The sequence below is a fragment of the Triturus cristatus genome, chromosome 3_2, assembly GCF_964204655.1.
Source record: "Triturus cristatus chromosome 3_2, aTriCri1.1, whole genome shotgun sequence".
In the NCBI taxonomy this organism is placed as follows: domain Eukaryota; kingdom Metazoa; phylum Chordata; class Amphibia; order Caudata; family Salamandridae; genus Triturus; species Triturus cristatus.
In genome coordinates this window covers 986,994,560-987,016,860 of record NC_140584.1, presented here as the reverse complement: position 1 = coordinate 987,016,860, position 22,301 = coordinate 986,994,560, and the positions used below count along the sequence as shown (strand labels likewise).

The window sequence follows — 22,301 nt, the reverse complement described above, 5'->3', positions numbered from 1 at the left end:
TTCTGCAACTCTCTTGCCTCCTTCTGCACCTCTCTTGCCTCCTTCTGCACCTCTTGCCTCCTTCTGCACCTCTCTTGCCTCTTTCTGCACCCCTCTTACCTCTTTCTGCAGTTCTCTTGCCTCCCTCTGCACCTCTGTTGCTTCTTTTGCACTGTTCTTGCTTCTTTCTGCACCTCTCTTGCAAATTTCTGTATACCTCTTGCCTCTTTCTGCACCCCGTTCCCTCTTTCTGTACTTCTCTTGCCTCTTTCTGCACCCCCTTGGCCCCCTTCAACACCTCTGCTTCTTTCTGCGCTTCTGTTGCCTCTTTCTGCACCTGTCTTGGTTTTTTCTGCACTAGTCTTCCCTCTTTCTGCACCTCTGTTGCCTCTTTCTGTACTTCTCTTGCTTCTTTCTGTACTTCTCTGGCCACTTTCTGCACCCCTCTTGCCTCTTTCTGCACCTCTCCTGCCTCATTGTATTGTATTGTATTGTATCGGGCACTTGTAAAGCGCACTGTCGCCCAAAGGGTATCCTGGCGCTGTCATTCTGCACCTCTCTTGCTTTTGTTCTGTAGTTCTCGCCTCTTTCTGCACCTCTGTTTCTTTCTGTACTTCACTTGCCTCTTTCTGCATCCCTCTTGCCTCTTTCTGCACCACTCTTCCCGCACCTCTCTATCCTCAGTCTGCCCACTTGCTCCCTCTTTCTGTACCCATTTTGCCTCTTTCTGCAACTCTCTTGCCTCTTTCTGCAGTTGTCTTGGCTACTTCTGCACCTCACCTGCCTCTTTCTGCACCTCTCTTGCTTCTTTCTGCACCTCTCTTGCTTCTTCCTGCACCCTTCTTCCCTTTTTCTGCACTGCTCTTGCCTCTTACTGCACCCCTCTAGCCTCTTTCTGCACCCCTCTAGCCTCTTTCTGCTCCACTTTTGCTTCTTTCTGCACTTCTCTCTCCTCTTTTTGCACCCCTCTGGCGTCTTTTCTGCACCTTTGTTGGTTCTTTCTGCACTGTTCTTGTTTTTTCTGCACCTCTCTTGCCTCCTTCTGTACCTCTCTTGCCTCCTTCTGCACCCCTCTTGCCTCTTTCTGCACCCCTCTTGCCTCTTTCTTCACGTCTCTTGCCGCTGTCTGCACCCCTGTTCCCACGTTCTGTACCTCTTTTGCCTGTTTATGCACTTCCCTTGCCTCTTTCTGCACCACTGTTGCTCCATTCTGCACTTTCCATGATTCCTTCTGCCCCTCTATTGCTTCTTTCAGCAGTTCTCTTGCCTTTTTCTGCACCTCACTTGCCTCTTTCTGCACCACTGTTGCTCCATTCTGCACTTTCCATGATTCCTTCTGCCCCTCTATTGCTTCTTTCAGCAATTCTCTTGCCTTTTTCTGCACCTCACTTGCCTCTTTCTGCACTTCTCTTGCTTCTTTCTACACCTCTATTGCTTCTTTCAGCAATTCTCTTGCCTCTTTCTGCACCTCTCTTGCCTGTTTCTGCACCTCGCTTGCTTCTTTCTGCACCCCTCTTGCCTCTTTCTGCACCTCCCCCTCTTTTTGCAACTCTCTTGCCTCTTTCCACATCTTTTGTTGCTCTTTCTGCACCCCTCTTGCCTCCTTCTGCACCTCACTTGCCTCTTTCTGCATCTCAGTTGGTTCTTTTGCACTGCTCTTGCTTCTTTCTGCACCTCTCTTGCAATTTTCTGTACCTCTTTTGCCTGTTTCTGCAACTCTTACCTCTTTCTGCAGTTCTCTTGCCTCATTCTGCACCTCTGTTGTGTCTTCCTGCACTTCTCCTGACTCTTTCTGCCCCCTTGTTGCTTCATTCTGCACTTCTCATGGTTCTTTCTGCACCTGTCTTGCTTCTTTCCGCATCCCTGTTGTCTCTTTGTGCACTTGTCTTCCCTCTTTCTGCACCTCTGTTGCTTCTTTCTGCACATGTGCTACCTATGTAGGCATAGTTAGAAATTAGTATTTAAAAAACCTTCGAAATTCACAGAAAAAAACACAGGAATCGGACGTTATAGTTATGCTGACATTTCATTCGTACAAAAACAGAGACATTTGGCCTTTATAGTTAGCTGAGCTAACTATAACTCGCGCCCCAGCAATGCACTGCTGATGACATCACATATTACATCACTCATGCCATGGTCCGTGACATCACTGATGACATCTCAAATGACATCATCCAGTGACTGAGTGTTTTTTAAAAGTTTAAGAATGTTATATATGTATACGTCAAGGTGTATTAAAGAATGAGTGGGTTTATGAGTGTCTGAATAGATGATTTACTGGGTGTGTGACTGACTGTGTGAGTGATTAAACGTGTCTTAGTGAATGCATGGATGAATGACTAATCGCTGTGAATGTCTATCAGTCTGTCAGTTGGAGTGTAAGTGGCAGCATTGGTTGGTGAGTAGCTACATAAGTGTCTATATAGGGTGATGGTTGGTTTTCTGATTACCTGTATGGGCACCTGAGTGTCTGTGTGGGTGGGTGAGAGGTGTGTGACTCCCTGCATGGATGTGTGAGTGGGTGATTCACTGGGTGTATGGGTTCAAGAGTACGTCTGTGAGCGGCTGTATTCGTGGGTGAGTGTGTCTATGGCTGTGTTGGTGAGTGAATTAATGTCTCAGTGGTACATGTGTAACTACATATGTGAGAGGCAGTATGTGTGTGTTGGAGTATATAAATGACTATATGGATGAGTGAGTAATTGTGTCAATGATTGTATAAGATAGTAAGTATGTGTTAGTATCTGTATGAATAAGTGAGGTGGTGTGTGTATAACTGTATAGGTCACTAAATGGCAGTGTTATTGGTACTTTGGTTGACTGACTAGGTGTTTGAGTAACTCTGTGGGTGAGTGACTGTGTGGGTGTCTGTATGGGTGTATGAGTGCATATATATGTGATGTCATTTGAGATGTCATGAGTGATGTAATATGTGACGTCATCAGTAGTGCATTGCAGGGGCGCAAGTTATAGTTAGCTCAGCTAACTATAACTGCTGAATTTCTCTGGTTATGTATGAATGAAATGTCAGCCTAACTATAAAGTCCCTGAAACCTGTGTTTTTTTACAGTGAATATATATATATATATATATATATATCTATATCCACAAAAAAGGTTGCCCTGATACAAGGCCGCCTCCAAAGAGCTGCATGCTTTTATCAAGCATTGAAAATGCAATAGGTCTCGCCTTTGACAAAGTTAAAGCCATTTGCTTTGCTAATGGTATTGTATAGCAAAGCAAATGGCTGTAACTTCATAAAAGGCGAGACCTATTGCATTTTTAATGCTTGTTCTCTTTGGTTCCACCTTTTTTTGTCTTTGGCCTCTGTGTCCCAAGCCGTTGAACGGCTATTTGCGTCTTTGCCAACACTAGTCCTAATAGCAGAATAAGTAGTGTATCATCCGTACTTGTAGTTACTGGAGAAAAATGGTGAATTTCAGTTTTATTTTTAGTTTACAAAATTGTTTTCGTGGGGGTGTGTGTGTGGGGGGGGAGGGGGTGGGTGTGTGTGTGTGGGTGGGTGTGTGTGTGTGTGTTTTTGTGTGTATTTTTGTGTTTTTGTGTTTTTTGTAAAGGCTGTTTCCCATTAAAACAAATCATGCATATTCGCCATGTGGTCAATCAGTCATCTGATACTAAGCAGTACCACCATATATGACTGCAAGGAGTCAGACTACATAGTGCCTTAATTGTTTGGAAGGTACACCTCCATTGCTTCGGAAAATTTCTTTGGCCAAATGGTTTGGTGTAGTGCATCACGATCTCGTATTAACCCAAAAGTGGATGTTATGTGCTCTGGCTTTAAGATTCTCCACACCACTGGACATCCGGAGTCCAGACTCCACAGCCATTTATTTACATACTGGGATACTTTGGCGAGAATTAAGTTATCTTGGGTGGCAGCTGTGGAGTGACGTGGTGTGCATTGGGATCTGCACAACGACTAACACAATGCTATGGTGTCACCATTGTTGACCAAGAAGATAATTGTATGGTAAAAATTGATTCAAGTTGCATTAAATCCAATGACTTGGTCTTTGAGTGGACCTCTCGCCAGTAACATGCTAATTTCAGAAAAAAAATACATGGATACAAAAACACTGAGTATAATAATGGCTGACAAAAATATATAATGTTAAACAGGAGCTTATTATGGGATACGATTTATGATAAAGTATTAGAACAGGGAAAGCTCAGGTGTATGGAAGAGGAAATGGGTTAGACTAATGGAAAAAAAAAATTGCTTTACATCTAGAGTTCACAAGGTAAATCATACAAGATCTCGTTTTAAAAAATAGATCCCGGAATCAACCCTACGATATTAATCATCTGACTTTGGCCTTGTTTTTTTTGTTTCACTGAGTTTTATATACGCGAACTTGACCCGAAGGTTTCAGAACGCTTTACATGCGCACAAGTTCACACAATCATTTTTGTTAGGCACGGGGAGAGTAAGTGATTTGCCCAAAATCACAGGATGTTAAGCGTCCCTTCCGAGACTCAAACCTGGTTCCCCAGCGTCGAGGTCTGCTGCTCTAGCCGTTAGGCCACATCCTCTTCAACTGAATGAAGTTGAAATGACCGTGTCGGAACCTCTCAATATGTTCCTATTCATCATAAGCTCACATTGTATTTCTGAGCCACGGTTAGATGCACGTGAGCCAGTCATTCAGCATGTGACCACTCCTAAATAAGGATGCGCAGCAACTTCTCAGAAAGCATGCATGCATGCATAATAAAATGTGGTAAGGCAGAGACTCCTGGAAGTGAAGGAGAGAACAGTGAAACAAAGTTTGAAAAGCGCACCTTTTTTAATTCTAAGCCTGGCTGCGTGTTCCATATCCTAGCTGTCTCATTGCAGATTCAGTTTCCAGGTGGTTTCATACTTGTCTTGACAGCTGATCATTCCTCCAATCACAGATGCAGATCCAGTCTGAGCACTAGTAGGAACAAGGGAGTTTAAAGGCCTCTCTGGATCAAGCATGCAGTCCATCCTGTTTCCGATTTGGCCTCCTTGTAAACTAAATTACAGCCACTTTAGATTAACCCTTCCCCCTCTCGGCTGGGAGAACCGCTTGCAGAAGACTGAGGCTTCGGCGCTGTCGCCCTGGCAACAAGGGCAGGAGGACCTCGCTTGGAACTTTGCTTGCCCCCTCCCCGTGGCACGCTGGGTATGAATATCAATAACAGAGAACGCTGACAGTGGAAAGGACAATGGACGTGCTAGGGGAGTTGAGGTTTGCACAAAAGAGGACTGGCAGAGAGGCAATACGCACATTGCTTAGGGCTGGTTCCTCTCAAACGGCGGAAAAACCCTGAAAGGTCGTGTCAGGCCATGGTTGTTACGGACTCCAAACAACCTCCCAATCCCCGCTGGGAAAAGTGGCATTGTCCCGGGCCAAGGTGCTCAGAGGCAATGTGGGGGCTATGGTGCTGACTGGGAGCGCCATTCCTTCTTAAGAGGTTAGCATATGTGGTCGCTGCTGCTGACTGACTCCACGGACTCCGTGCCAGTGGGACTATGCCTCATAGCTACTGACCTAGCATAGAGCTCCAGCCTGAGGTGCTCAGAGCCAATGTGGGCCTATGATGACCGCTGCTGACAAAAAAAACAGCTCCAGGGGCCTCGAGGCGCACAGAGCAAATGTGGAACTAGGACTTCTGCTGAGAACAGTGCGCTGCAACCCCGAGGTGTGAAGAAACATGCAATGAACAGTGTATGACGACTGCTCAGAAAAAAAAAGTGCCAGGGTCCAGATGTGCGCTATGACTGCTGCTAAACAAGCTGTCGGCGTTGTGTGAAAAACATAGTGCCTCCCAGCTAATGAAGGAGCGTGTGTGAGGCAGTGAGTGAGAGAGCCAATCCTGGTTGGCGGGGCTAAAAGGAGACAAGGCGGCAACAAGGAGGGACTAAAAAGCCTCCTTTTCAATCCTGAGCCTGCGTTTTGCATGCAGGATGAAGCCAGCCAATGAGAAAGATGGGCGGGGCTTCAACTCCGCCTCTGAGAGCTTCGGAATCTGAATTGATTTCAAGAAGCTCTCGGATGCCAATAGCAGCGCCTGCGCGCTGCTTTCGACAGCCCAGACCTAAAAAGCCTTTAATGCTAAAACCGGCAATTCCAGTTTTCTTACTTGAGAGACAGCAGTTCCTCAGGTTCTGAAATGTTCAAAGCCTTTTGGGCCCCATATTTTCTCGAAGGGTGTGGCGTCCTTCACGGCCAGGCTGCTGTGTCTATTCATCCACAAAAAAGGTTGCCCAGATACAAGGACGCCTCCAAACAGCTGCATGCTTTTAAAAAGCCTTTAATGCTAAAACCGGCAATTCAGCTCCGTAATTAAGTCTTTTTTCCTTTCTTACGCATTTCTTACTGCTGTGTCTCAAGTAAGAAAACCGGGGATCCTATTCCGCAACCCACTGGGGCTGAAGAAAGTCAAATAAAGACACGGAATTAAACTGAACCCACTGGGGTTATTATTCATTAAACTACAAGCACCAGCATGCCTCAGACCGGAAACGCAACTGCTGGCACACAGGGAAGGTATAAAATTGTTTTGCATGCAGTGAATGGTGCTGTTGAACATTGAAGTTGCACCCGATGTCATTCTCTGAACAAGGAGCCATCGTGCTCTGAAACGCAAAAGAAAAGAAAAGAGACTTCTAATTACGGAGCTGAATTGCCGGTTTCAGCATTAAAGGCTTTTTTAAAGCATACAGCTGTTTGGAGGCGTCCTTGTATCAGGGCAACCTTTTTTGTGGATGAATACATTCCCAAGATATGCAACTCCCACATGCAAATATTTACCTACATATCTTGTGTGTCATTAAATGAACAGTCTGGGATCAGCACTAGTATGCTATAAATAATAATAAATCCAGGATTTGTACAGCACGGCAAATCACCATTTAGGGTATCAAGGTACTGAATTGTGGACACAGGAAGATTAACTGATTTGCCCAGAATCACAGGATATTGAGCCGACACCAAGACTCGAACCCGATTCCTCCAGATCCAAAGTCAGCAGCTCAAACAGTTACACCACAACCTCTCTTTCAATTTTTAATCAGGCAGCAAAGTGGATTAAGTGCAGATCAGAAGGGTATAGCCCCCTAAATAATTTTCCATAGCAAACAAAGCACTCGCACTTTAGTCTAAAGCCATCACTGAAAGACATTTTAAATGTCTTTCAGTGATGGCTTTAGACTAAAGTGCGAGTGCTTTGTTTGCTATGGAAAATTATTTAGGGGGCTATACCCTTCTGATCTGCACTTAATCCACTTTGCTGCCTGATTAAAAATTGAAAGAGAGGTTGTGGTGTAACTGTTTGAGCTGCTGACTTTGGATCTGGAGGAATCGGGTTCGAGTCTTGGTGTCGGCTCAATATCCTGTGATTCTGGGCAAATCAGTTAATCTTCCTGTGTCCACAATTCAGTACCTTGATACCCTAAATGGTGATTTGCCGTGCTGTACAAATCCTGGATTTATTATTATTTATAGCATACTAGTGCTGATCCCAGACTGTTCATTTAATGACACACAAGATATGTAGGTAAATATTTGCATGTGGGAGTTGCATATCTTGGGAATGTTTTAAAATATATATATATATATATATATATATATATATATATATATGTATATTAAAACATATATATATGTATACACAGCACTTGAAAGATTTGTTTCTTCTTAGTGAAGGCTAAATCTCCCCCACTGATACCTAAATTGGATATTTCCAGGCATCTTGTTTGCAATTTATGGTTTTATCTGTATGTTCTTACTCTATTTTTGTGCTGTTTATTTGTCTGCACTATTTTTTTGATCTGAAAAGCATTTGCATTGGAATTTGCTCCAGTTTTACACATCATAAAATAAGCAAATTATTCTGAAAGGCTAATTCAGGCAGTTCACAACATTTTAAAAAAAAATGGCTTCTAAAATGGATTATTTAGTGAATGGAATGTTTGAACGTAAGTCTTGTTTGAAATGTTTGAGAGGTTTGGCACAGGATACCGAATTGCAATGCTTTATGATATTTTGTATAATTCAATTTTTCTTCCATTACATTAACACACATGGCTTTTCCTTTAAGGTACGAAAAGGTGCCATTGGAGCTAAATGTGGCTTGGTGTTTGCATTTAATTCTTCTGAGGATAAATTTCATGCAGAAGAACACTTCAAACGATTTGAAAAATACAACACATGGAAGACGAAAGAATTTAAGCAATTTATGAAAAGCAGGTACAATAGTTTTATGTCCATTTTTTCTCTTTCCCTATGAGTGAAATATTTTCTAGCTATTACAACAAGAATTTTCTATTCTATAAAGGACACTGAGGTGAGGATTATGATTCTCTTTACAGGCAAAAAACTGTAGCCAATCACAAATCTAAACATAATGAGCTTGATATCCCATGGATTCTTAGAGCATCACAGGAGTCTGTCTACCAATTCCTGTGTTTCTTGACCTTCAAAACATAGAGACACCATCTTTTTTGCCTCTTTCTTTGCTAGTCTCTAATAAATGATTAATCTATGTAGAAAAAACATTTAACTCCAATCGATCCTGAACATCCCTTAAGCCTCATTGACGGGAATATCATTTTTGACTTCACGTCATCCTCTAAGGCACAGGAAATACCCTCTATCATCTTCATTCCTGCTTCTGTTCCGATCCTATAATAGAAAATCTCCATATTAAAAATGTAGCCATCTCTATCGTAAATGCATTTCAAGGATGGAAAAATGTAAGTTGCACTTCAATAACCTTGATAGTCCTTGCAATTTACCTTGTTTTAAATCAAAAAAATACTTTGGGTGGGAATATCCTCGTCTCCATGTCATTAATACAATGGAAAACTCCTAATCCAATACCTTGATTTATTTTTCCTTTGGCGCAACTGGAGGCCCAGATTATACTTATTTAAAGCTTGGACATCAACACTAAACCCACACTCAATATAGGCTTGTAATAAAACTTTGTTGCTCTCATCATATCTACAAGTCTAGAGCCCAACAAGAAAGTCTTGGTGGCCATGACTCCTCTAACCGAATGAGCAGCAAATCTATTAGCATCAGTGCCAGCCTCTGCGATAATCCATTTAACCCACCTGGAAAGTAGTGTAGCTGATGTCTCTGGTCTAAATGTTTTTTGTAATACAATCAACAATTGAAGTTTAGAATCTGTGCACAACTCTATAGTAGTGCAAGCTTCAAATTCTTTCAGACATCACACAATGCACACCCGGATATGAAATGCCTTTTGAAAAAGTTCTGTCATTTTAGAAATCTGAAAAGAAACTCCTTCTGGAGTATATGCTCTACCTGTTAAGTCTAATTCTTGGACAGCCAACACCTTTTTGTAAGATATCAAACAAAGCAACACTGCTTTCTAGAATGGTTTGCGTTGTCTGCCATTCTCTCTAAAAATCTGAAAACTATATTGAGATTCCACAATATATTGTACTGTAGAGTAGGAGGATTACTCATTATAATTCCCTTAATCAATGTATATACCAGGGAATGCTTGTCATCGACTTCCATCTATTGGATTGTGTCCTGCAGAAACAGATGACCTAAAATTATTACAGGTCTGTACTCCAGACTGTCTGCTGCCAACTTTGCCAAGAAATTGGCTATCGCATGTAAATCTGTCCCCACAGTATCCACACCATGCTTGCTGCAGCAACACAACAATTTTTTCCAGGAAGCATGAAATAGTTTATGCATGGAAGTGGTCCTCACTTGCTTAATGAAAAACACAGCTTGTTGCAAAATTCCTGGCACTTGCCAACGTTGCCCAAAATTTTCCAAGCCATCAGTAACAACTGACTTGATCTCCCAAAAGGGTGTTGTATCCAAGCTGGGTACAAAAAGATTTCTGGAAACACAGATAACGGCAGTGGTTGTTCCCAAGATGTCTTCAGTAGTATAGGGAACAGCATTGTTCTTTCCAAATCGGAGTGACTGCATTGGGATCAGTCTCATATCATCTCACGTGAACTGCAACTCAAAGAATCATGACGAAAGAAGAAAACTCATACTGGAGTTTTCTGCTCCAAACTTGAAGAAATGCATTGGTCGCTTTTGCTTACGGATCTGGTCTCCAGCTGAAAACTCTATCAGTTGTGTATTCATCTGTGATGCAAAAAGGTCTGTCTTGCATACACCCCATATCTGATGCATATCTGATGTAGAATGTCCGCTAAAATATTCTTCTGCCACGGAATGCACTCCGTCATCACTGATAAGCGGTGTTAGTTGCAAAAACACCAAAAATCTTTGCCCATCTCTGCCAACATCTTCAACCTCAAGCCCGCACCTTGTTCATCTATCTCACCATGAAGATGTTGCCCATCTTCAATACAATAATTGCTCTTTGGAGTGGCAACCTTCTTATGGCAAAGGAACCTGCTAGCAGTTCCAAGCAGTTCATGTGCAAGGCTGGTTCTGCATTTGGCCAATGATCTAATGTGCTCCATATCCTGCTTCCCAGCTGCATCTGCTGGTGTATGATTCTATAACGCTTTCGGCTGAAATCGAAATATGGCTCAGCTGTTCCAGACTTCCACGTGTTCTGTCCACGATACTAACTACGCTCTGGCTTCTTCGGATAGTGTCACTTGTTTTGTCTATGCCAGCACTTTCCTTAAATGTTGAATTTTCAACCGTTGAGGGCCCTGTTATTCAACGGTCGCAGCAATATTGCCTAAATAGACCATGCCAAAAGCCCAATGATGCGGCCTATGATTCGGAGTGACACTGTCTTCTCATTGCTACCTTAAATTCTTTTTAGATAGCCTCCCATCTGTTGTTTGGGTAGTTGCAATTGAGCCATGACCAAATCCACCTGGAATCTCAGAAACAATATTGACTGTTGGAGACAAAATGGAATTAGTCAGTATCAACCTGTAACCACCTCCTTTATTCTGTACAGGTAAAATGTTGCAGCAGTAGCCTTCTGTATGTGACGTAGAAAGTGTTAAAGGGTCTTAAAGTTTTTGCACCTCGGAGTCTGTGAATCGCTGCTCTTGAAGGGAAAATTATAGCGGATTACAAAGCCAATGTTGTCATAGGGTGCCGTAAAATTCCAATTTGAAATGACCCATGTCTAAGACCCAGATGCCTTGTGTTATGTGATGTAAAATTGGGCAGTCTCACCCTACCCCCCCCCCCCCCAAAAAACAGCTGATGTAGATGGAGTACTCTTTACCTGCAAATCCAGGTCCTGTGTTGGTTAGGTAGTTTCCATGATAACATCCTCAACTGTACCTGCTGCAACAGTTTCTGTCTCTTGTCAAAACAAAGGTATTACCTTTATATCCAGCGTACCAGCTTCCTCTTTTCTTGGATCCATGACATCTTTGGGGGCCTTGGATATATTGTTGGCCTGGTGAATAGTCTCATGCAGTTATCACTCCTGTGGTTGTGTGCGCTTTCAACTGTGGCAGTGCACATGGGGGAAGTAACCCCAGACTTTCTGCAGTTTAAAAATATATATATATATCTATCTCTATATCTCGAACAGGTTTTTGGCACTCCTCACTTCCCAGCCGGCGAAGAGAGAGTTACGGACTCCAGTATGTCGTGGCAAATTCAGGTCTTTATTGTTTTAGCTTTATGACACGTTTCGGACAACAGGGTGTCCTTGTTCACATGCGGAAACGCAGTCAGCCTACTGTTTTTATACTTTTGTTTTTTACATTCCCCTGTGTCATGTGATCAAAATAGACATGAAAAAGATACTACATTGCTTGATTCCGCATAGTCTGTTTTTACAATTAACGTGCTCTGTTCATGATGCATATTTGCTTTGCTATTGACTATTTTTGGTCTGGCATGTCCAACATTCTTGAATCATTTTATGTAGTGCGTGTGCTTGTTGATAACTGCATAAATGCAATGATGTCTTGGAATAGCATATCTTAGCGGTTCAATGTTACAGTTCAGCATTATCATGTTACATATAGTAAATGCATATTCACATATATAATTAAATATTATCATTCATTTCATGATAAAAAAAAAATTATATATATATATATATATATATATATATATATATAAAATGTGTGTAAAAACCTGTTTTGACATTCCGACATACCTGCAATTAAAAAAGAATTGGATATAAATTTCACCTTAGTCTGTGCAAAACTCGCATTTTGTAAACATGTTGGAGCATGGATAACTTATGCATATAGTGCTGATAAAAGTGCAAAGAAATTTTTTTATTGTTTGGATAGGACATCCGCCTTTTCCAAACTTTTAAGTGCAAATGCTATAATATTATATCGGTGCATGAATAAAATTGATAGAATATATGGTGGTTTTAAAAACAAAAAATGGGGTTAGCAGCTGAGGATCTCAAAATGCATGTGTCTTTTTCAAATAGGGTGCCTTACAGAAAATTATGTAAGTCCTCTGTATTATTCAGCCCTCTGGGGTGTCTTCTGTCTAGCTCGAAGATCATTTTGGACTCTAGTTGATGTAGTGATTGTTCCCTATTGCCCCCTCTACGGGGGATTGGGACTGCCACAATCACACAATATTTTAGGCACTTCAAGTCATTGCCATGTGTCAACTTGAAGTGCCTGGCTACTGGGTACGCTGTGTCGTTATCGATGATTGCTCGCAGATGTTGTAGGATTCTGACATGCACCTGTAGCTTTGTACTTCCCACGTATCGTAGGCCACAGGTGCATGTCAGAACATACTCAGCGTACTCAGTCTTACAATTGTAGTTGCCTTTGATCTTAATTTCAGTGGGACTGAATGGGGTCATATATTTTGTGGTGTTTTCCCCGAATCTACATGCTCAACATGTAGAGCATTTATAAAACCCATGTTGTGGCTGTAGCCATGTTCTATTTTTCTTATGGAATTCAGGGCTACTTCTAACAATTTGGGATCTCATTGAAATTCCCTTTCTGAAAGTGTTGGTGGGGTTGTCTAAGAGATCAGGAGCCAAAACTGCATCTGTGAGAAATATAGGCCAATTTAGTTTAATAATTGACCTTATTTGTCTTTCTTGTTGATTGAAACTGGGGATGAGTCTAGGCGCAATGACTTCTTGTATCTGGTCTGTGTTTTTGGTTTTTGGCTCTAGCAGGGATTCTATTAGTTTGAGGGCCACTTTGGCTGCTGCCTCATTGAGGATTGATGTACTATATCCTCTCTATCTAAACCTCATTAATGCTTCTTGTGTGCATATCTCCTGATCTTCTGTGGTACTACATATTCTTTTTATTCTAAGGAGTTCCCTGTAGGGTATACTCCGTACCAAGTGTTTGGGGTGAGCACTAGACGCATGGAGCGTCGAGTTTCCAGCTGTTTTCTACATAGTGGTTGTAATGTGTCCTTCATTAATGTATACTCTCACATCTAGAAATTCCACACTCTTTTTGCTGATGTATGAGGTGATTCTTAAATTGGCAGAATTGTAGTTGTTGTTGTTTATGAACAGAGTGGCACTTTCCTCATTGCCCTGCCAAACAATAAAAACTTCCTCTATATACCGAACCCAATGCTTCACATGCTTGGTATACATTACTGAATGTGTTGACCTGAGCGCCTGCTCCTCCCACCAGCCCACCGTGAGGCATGAGTAGCTGGAGGAGAAGCAGGACCCCATAGCCACACCCCTCAGTTGTTTATACAATTCATTTCCAAACATAAAGTAGTTGTTGTTGAGGCTCCATGCTATGCATTCCACGATAGTTTTGTTGTGTTTGTAACATATATATATATATATATATATATATATATATATATATATATAATCTCTTTACGATGCCGATTCCTTCACCTGCTTGTGATGGCGGCCCTGACGGATTACACAACAGTCTTTATCCTCGTCACTTGAAAAAGACAGCCACGGCACAAATGCCATAAAGCATGAACCTTTTAATTTAAGGCAAAAAAGAAAATCTCCCGATGCGTTTCGAAGCACAGCTTCTTGGTGACTGGTCAGTTTACAATCCCCAATGGCAAACATAAGTACATGTGATCTACCAACAGCATAGAGGTAGGGCTATATAGGGCAAAGTATTGTACACAACTTTGACGGCCATCTTTTAACGTGGGAGCATATATGATCAGAACATAATTTCTACATTGGTAAACCACCAATTTCAAATCCATACTGAAGTTATTTATGTCAAAACTTGTAAGCATCTATATTACTCGCACAATAGATGAAAACACAATTCAGAGAGTTCAGCCCAAGTGGCCATTTCCACTCATTTCAATTGTCATTGATAGTCCATTTCTGCCCACCTATGGGCTACATACTGATACAGATTGACGATCCATCACCTTCTTACAGCAGGCGAAAACCGCAGCTCCGCTATTCGGTAGCCCCCACAAGATATAAGATCTTTTGCATTCTTCATGCCCTGTGTGACCTACAAAAAACATAAAACATTATTAGATCCTCATACTTTTAAAATCTGAAAATGTAAACTCAGTTTCTTAGAGATAGTTGTCAGAATTATAGCTCCCAATTTTAAAACCTATATGAATCGCAATCATAGTCACCCTAGGTGTACTGATAGTTCTTCATCCATATTCTTCCCTTTGGGAAACATAATATCGTATTTGATAATCAGTTTAGATTCTAATCTCCGTAATCATTGTACCCTATTTCCCCCTCTTTCTAGTACAGGAATTCTGTCTAGAACACAAAATTTCACCAAACTCTTATCATTGTTTTGTCGCTTTTTAAAGTGCCTGGCCACAGGGTATTGTTTGTCTTCATTTGTGATAGCACGTAAATGCTCTAGAATTTGTTTATTTGCTTTGTTTATAGTACTACTGTTAGACATGGCACCTTGGCGTGGGTCTCCCTTCCATTTTTTGCTGTTGCCTCATGTGTTTTTGCTGGTGTTAGGTGCTCAGGGCACTGTGCCACTGCTGTCCAGTGCCACAGTGCAAGTACTCCATTATTTTAAATTGATGTATGAATTTGTGATTCCATGATTAGCTGGTTTGGTTTACCTGTCAGACCCTAGTACAGTGCACCAGGAGTGCCCAGGGCTTGTAAATCCAAATGCTGCTGGTGGGCTTGCAGCACTGGTTGTGCATCCATAGAAGCAGCCTGTAAAAGTGTGTCAAAGGTCTGCCATTGCAGAACCAGCGTGCAGTCTGGTACTGTTGTGCTGACTGGGCAAGTACACCCACTTGCCAGTCCCTAAACCTTCCCTTTTCTTCATATCAGACACCCCTATGGTAGGCCCAAGGGCAGGGTGCATTGTAAGTATAAGGTAGGACATGCCCTGGTGTGTGTGGTATGTTCTAATAGTGAATTTCAGCCATTTTCGTTTTTCACTATTGCAAGGCTACCTGTTCTCCATAGGCCAGAATTGGCAGTTTGATTATTACAACTTATAATCCTAACTGACTCAGGGAACATGGTAGAAATTCGAATTTAGTATGCCTGAACTCAGAATGATTAAAATACATCTTTTAGTGAAGTTGGTTTTAACATTCTGTGTTTGAAAATACCACTTTTAGAAAGTAGGTCTTTTCTTGTCTAACCATTCAAACCTGCCTCTGCTAGGCTGTGTATTTCTTGTCTGGAGTTTGAGTGACTGGGCTGAGGAATTCCAGGAGACAGGGGGAGGTAGCCCAGTGGTGAATAGAGAGATCTGCATCTAGGTGGGAGGGAGGAGCTGCACCTGGGACCTGAATAGGGCTGTGCCTCCCCTCCACAATGCTGGCTCCACCTCCTGTGGTGCATCTGATGTCTCTGCCCTGCACTCTGAAAGGAAAGAAGGAGTCAGGTAAACAAAGTGCTCCAGGACTGACCAGAACTGGTTTGAACAAGGCAAAGGCTCCTCTGCCTTCAGAGGACAAAGGATTTTGGGGTATAAGTATTTGGACCCTGATCCCAAGAATTTAGATCACTTTGGGAAACCAGAAGAAACCTTTGCTGAGGACAGGAACCAAGAAGAAACTGAGGAGTGACTATCCCTGAAACTGGGGGATTGGCCTGCAGGGGTTGCCTACTGCCAAAGAGAGGAGAAAGGAACTTTGTATATACTTTTGCTCAACTTGTGAAGGATCTCCAAGGGCTTGGAAAAGAGCTTGCCTCCTGCTGAAGTCTCAGGGACAACATACTTCAACCACCAGCTCCCCAGAGTTCTTTGGAAGTGCCTGCTGCTGTTTTGGGCCTTCTGAGGGACTGCGTGTCGCAAGGAGCTGGAAACGCGACTCACGGAGAAGAAGCGTGCAGCCGTCGCATCACTGAACAAGGGTGTCGCCGCTGTCGCATTGCAGCGCATCACGAGAAGCGCCCCGCAACACCAAAGAAGCATGTCGCCGTCGCAGCCATCGTAGCTGACGCATTGCACCTCATCAAGAGAAGAGTCCTGCATCAAGAAAAGCACCTCGTATCCACGGAGAAGCGTTCCGCCGTCGGAACTGCTGCAGTTATCGCATCGAGCGGAAGCGTCTCGCAACTTCGGAGAAGAGTGTTGTGCCAAAGCCGCTGTCGTCGCATCACTGAAGAAGGGTGCCGCCGCTACAGCTGACGCATCGAGTCAAGTCTTCTCGCACCATCGGAGAAGCGAGCCGCATCAGGAAGGTCTTCACGTCTTTATTTCTTTGCACCAAACTTTCATCGCATCAACATCGTTGCAACACTTTTGTTGCCCTGCGTGTTGCATCTAAAGGTACATTGGCTTAAAGTGTCGCATTTAAGAACTAAAGAGACTCAAGCTAACTACTACAATTTTTTAAGTAACAGTATTGTGGATTTTTGTCGTTTATGGTCTTGTGGTAAATCTATATAAAGAATACTTATTTTTGACATAAAACTTGTGTGGTGTCCATTTGTAGTGTTGTCACTTGATTACTGTATGGGTTCACAAATGCTTTACACACTGCCTCTGAGATAAGCCTGTCTGCTCGTGCCAAGCTACCAAGAGGGTGAGCAGGGGTTATTTTAGGAGTGTACCCTCTTACCCTGACTAGAGGCGAGGGTCCCTATTTGTCACACGTGCATACCTGTGCCAACTAGAGACCCCCAATTCTAACAACTACCAATGTAGTACAACGAGCATGGGCATTCCAGACCGTAAACACAATTGTTTACTGATCTTGTATGACAGTTTTTCCTTACATAGTTTAACCTCTTTTCGGTTCATGCTATACCTGCAGGCTTTACACGTGTTACAAGTAAAAAACCCTTGTACCTTATTTTGCGTGACTTTCTTTTACAGTACTGCTACATAGGACATCTTTGAGTGAAGGGCACCTTTTGAAGGTGACCTGTGCATTGTCACCCACTGATTTTACCAGTGTTTTGTCTGTCTGTAAGACGTTCCAAAATGTATTACAGCTCTTGTTGATGTTCCATGCTTCAGTACTGAACTCAGTTATGAACCTGACAGATTGTTCTTTCTCTTTCTGGGCTCTTTTTTTCAACACATATTATCTTTGTATACTCCTGACTTTGTTGCATGCCTGTTCTATCACAATTACGTCTTGCTCGTAGAAATTCCCCGTACGGAATACTATCGATAAGGTTCTTAGGGTGACAACTGGATGCATGCAAGAGACTGTTTCGCACTGTCTTCTTTCGCAACAGTTCACTTTCCAATTTACCATTGCATACTTTCAGTTTGATATCGAGGAACTCTATTTCTGTCGGACTAATCTGACTCATGAACTGTATATTCAAGTCATTGATGTTCAGAAGATTGACCATTACATCAGCCTCCTTTGTCCCTTTCTAGATACAGAATATATCGTCGATGTACCTGGCCCAAAGGACCGCATGGTCCTCGAATAGCCTGATGTTATTGACTATTTGTTCCTCCCTGTATCCCAGGTACAACCCTGCGAAACTGGGAGCAAAGCAAATTCCCATGGCTGTCCCCTGAGTCTGTCTATAAATGGGATTGTCGAAAGTAAAGAAACTATTGGTTAAGCATGTGTGGATCATACTCCGAATCCTCTCTGTGTGCAACAGATACCACAACGAACATGATCTTAAAAAGTGTCTACAGGCATTTATACCAAGTTTGTGCGGTTTGCACGTGTAGACTGTTGACGTCTAAGGTCATAATTGTAAAATTCCTTTCCCATATAATTCCATCCATTTGATGTAAAAAGTCACCTGTGTCTTGTATGTATGATGACAATGTAAATACATGTGTTCTTAAAAAATGGTTGATATACTTGGACGTGTTTTCAAACATGCCTCCCTTTTTGGACACTATCGGTCTACCTGGTAGGTTGGAGCTGTTCTTATGCAGCTTAGGAAATATATAAAATGCTGGAAGCTTGGGAAAACATCAGTTAAGGTAAGTATACTCATTATCATCAATGAGGAGTTCCTCTTACTATTCCTTCAATTGGTACCTGTATGACTCTATACTGTGGTTATACTTTTATCTGTTAACATCATTGCGCTGTCTTTTACCTTCAGCTCGATACATTTCTATGTATATGTATGTGTATGTATGTATGTGTGTATATATATGTGTATATATTATATTCGTCAAACGATGCCAACATTATTAGCGAATCAAAAAAATGCTTTTCCTATGGAAACCAGGTTCTAACTAGAACTACCTACTGGCAAGCACCAGTAGGTAAAAAAAAAATACAGACAGACACTCAGACATACACACTCACACACACTCACACACACTCTCTCACACACACACACACACACACACACACACACACACACACACACACACACACACACACACACACACACACACACACACACACACACACACACACACACACACACACACACACACACACACACACACACACACACACACACACACACACACACACACACACACACACACACACACACACACACACACACACACTTACTTACACACACACTCTCTCTCTCTCTCTCTCTCTCTCTCTCTCTCTCTCTCTCTCACACACACACACACACACACTTACACACACACACACACACACACTTACACACACACACACACACTTACACACACACTTACACACACACTTACATACACACACTTACACACACACACACTCACTCTCGCACTCGCACTCACAGACAGACACACACACTCTCCCTTTTCCCTCCTCCCCCCACTTCCCCTTTCCTCCCCCCACTTCCCCTTTCCTCCCCCCACGATGTTTTGGAAGCCTTTTCATTATTTTCGCCCGCCCGCGCTGTGCGGTCTAAGGAGCAGTTCCTGCCTCAGCTCCCCCTTGTAGAGGTTGTGCAACGCCCGTGGCAGGGCAGCCACGTGGAAATTGATGTAAAACATTGTGAATCCCACTAAGGGAAGACAATTAACATTTACGAGCGGATTGGGTACAGAAACCTACTAAGGAATTACTAGTAGGCTCCAACAGGGACTACATGTCCCATAATGCCTTGAAATGGAGGACACTTTAATCCAAGCCCACGGAGGGCGTGAACTAATCAAATATGGAAATGAAGGTGGAAATAAGAGAGCCTTGTCTGTTCACCCCTATCCAGTAAGCCTATGAGTAAGATGGAAACATTGAAACGCGTGAGGCAACTTCACCACTTGTCACGATGTCAAGAAGTCAGAAAATGGAAATCTGAATGAATGGCCCCCCTGCCGAGTACATCACCAATGCTTTTGGGCCTTGTTGTTAAACTATATATAGATATATATCGATAGATATTTATCTATATATCTTCACAGCACCATGAAGACAATCGGGTCTGGACAGTTGTTCTTTTTCAATATTTGTATTTTATGTCACCATTTCATGCAGAGATAAGGACAGTCTACGCGTTTCGGCGCTATGTCTTCAACTGGACCATAGAGTCCGGCTGTCTAGATTGCCATTTTAAAGTGATAGGTGCTCATTTGTTTATTTCTACCCTTGTGCATTTTCTAGACTGCTAACCCACTGTTCTTACTAGTGGCTATGTTCTTTCGCCATTTTTGTTTTTGTTTTTCATTTAAATGTAAAGTACATTCATAAACGTTATACACACTTTTTATCTCTTCGGAGCATAAGGTAATCATTATATACATATTGTAAATAACCTGTTGATGCAAATCAATGCTGTACATTATAAGGCAAGTGCAAATAGTAAAAAGTTTAAACTGCAAAAACATTTCATTTCCCAAATTTTCACTTATTTGTGAACTGTAAAGTACAGTTGAGTTCTCTTTTTTCACAATGTCATACAATACATTCAGAGAAGTGCAATCCGATTATTGACAAATTAAAGTGCCGATGCAGATAGGACAATTTTGAAATGTTAAGATTGAACCCTTCGAATTCTAATATTGTAATGCATTGTTACTCAAGGGGAGGTTGAATATATCTTTGTTAAGAACAGGGATGAATTAAACAAAACCATGATTTCATCAGAGAGGTAACAATCTGTTTCTGAACAGGTAAAGTCGCGTACCAGGGATAAGTATTCGATTATAAAACTAGTCTAGCAGTTGTTAAGTGCAAACCCACCAAGTCAGATAAAAAGGGGAGTACAGGGAGGGTTGGATGGGGGGAGGAGGGGAGAGGAAAAGGAGAGAGGTAAATTGTTCTTAATTAAAATTCATACTGTCACGTTGTTCAATTTTAACGGTAAAATTCTAAAAGCTCCAACCATACAAAAAATACAAAAGTATATGCAAATTTGGAGGAATCTAAAAGGTAGTGCACCTCACAATAAATATCTAGATGTAATGTACCGAAGTGGTCATTATAGTGATAATGTGCATGATTCAATATATCAAAATACGGTCCTCCAACGCCCATTTCCCATCATTAGTAATCTTTCCTTCTTCCCTCTTCTTGTTTTCCTTAACACTTATTTGTCAGTTCTCATTCAAGTATTACCAGACTTATCCCTTTTGATAATTTCTTTAAAAATATGTGGGAGTTCAATTAGGATATCATAGCCATCATTGCAGATGTATATGGAGTTCAGCATCTAGATTATGCCCAAAAGGTTGTTCCGTTCCTACCGCTAGGATACATCTGGACTCCATTTTTCTTAGATCCATTGTTCTATTTCCACCTCTGCTTCCTGGATGCACAATTTTTATTCCAAAATATCTCAGGTTGCACTCATTACTAGAGTGGTATTCAGAAAAGTGTTTTGCAATGGGGTATGTAAAATCTTTATTTTTGATGGCTCGCAGATGTTGGAGTACTCTTAATTTAAATTTGATTGTGCTCCCAACATACTGTTTTTTACACAGACATTCCAGTATGTAAACTACATACACATATTTCGATTCACATGATTTCTTCAATTCTCCCTTCTTGTAATGTGAACTTTGTGGTATTCTGACCATATTCGCATGCCCTGCATTTGGGACATCTCCATAATCCTGGAGTAGTTAGCCATGTTTTTTTTGCGAAGTTTTGATCTCAAAGTGACTGTGCATTAGTATGTCCCCTAAAGATGCTGTCTTCCTATATGTTATGCTGGGAGATGATGGTAGCTTTTTCTTCAGTGTTTCATCCAGCATAAATATATTCCAGTTCTTTTTCACTATCTTCTTTAGTTCCCTATTTTCATTATTGAAGTCCATGATCAGTCGTGTTGTTTCCATGTTTTCATTCTGTTCACACAATTGTTCCTGTTGTGCGTTTAGCAAACATTCTTGTGTTTTCAATTTGGAGAAGTGTAGCTCACTGGTTAGAGGAGGCATACCCTGATGCAGAGGTCAGACCCGGGACCAGGGTTCGATTCCCGACGCGGCAAGGTCTGGAGCCCAATTGTCCACGGACTCGATAATTCTCGCTTCCGTGCCTACTCTAAGCACGAGTTCACACTATGCAGCTCTGGGCAACAAGCTTGCTTAATCCCCACAACGGCCCCGCGCGGCGGGATGCCTGGCTTTCACCTTGGGGATGCCCAGTACGGGTTATCTCACAGGGAAAAACCAGGACGGGTTCCCAATGCAAGCGCCGAGATGCCCAAGGGTAATTTGAGCGCTATATAAGACCGCACATACATACATACATACATACATACATACTTTTGCTCTGGCCATCTTGAGCACTTCTAGTGGATACCCTCTTTCCAAAAAACGGGCATATATATATAATGAAGGATCACATGAAGCCAGCCAGGGCACTAATCTGGTCCCAAATGAGAAACAAAGAAATGAAATATCCAAGAAAAAAGTGACTCAAAGAGATCTGTTGTGCATATTACCTACTGGCGGTAGCCGGTAGGTTGTTATAGTTAGGACCAAAGTTTCCATAGGAAAAGCGTTGTTTGTTTTGCCAATAACTACAAGGTCATAACTAGTGTATTGCAGGGGCGCGAGGTATAGTTAGCTAACTATAACTGCTGAATTTCACTGGTTTTGA

At 42.0% G+C, this 22,301-nt stretch overlaps 1 protein-coding gene across 2 annotated transcripts in view; it reads left to right on the top strand.

Annotated features, from left to right (window-relative positions):
• The window catches only part of ZZEF1 (zinc finger ZZ-type and EF-hand domain containing 1), a 1,433,434-nt gene that overhangs the window by 270,366 nt on the left and 1,140,767 nt on the right, over positions 1-22,301 (top strand). For both annotated transcript variants that reach the window (XM_085649580.1, XM_085649579.1), the window contains exon 11: positions 8,077-8,225. In XM_085649580.1, the coding sequence (XP_085505706.1) occupies positions 8,077-8,225 (149 nt within the window). The remainder of the gene's footprint in view (positions 1-8,076; positions 8,226-22,301) is intronic.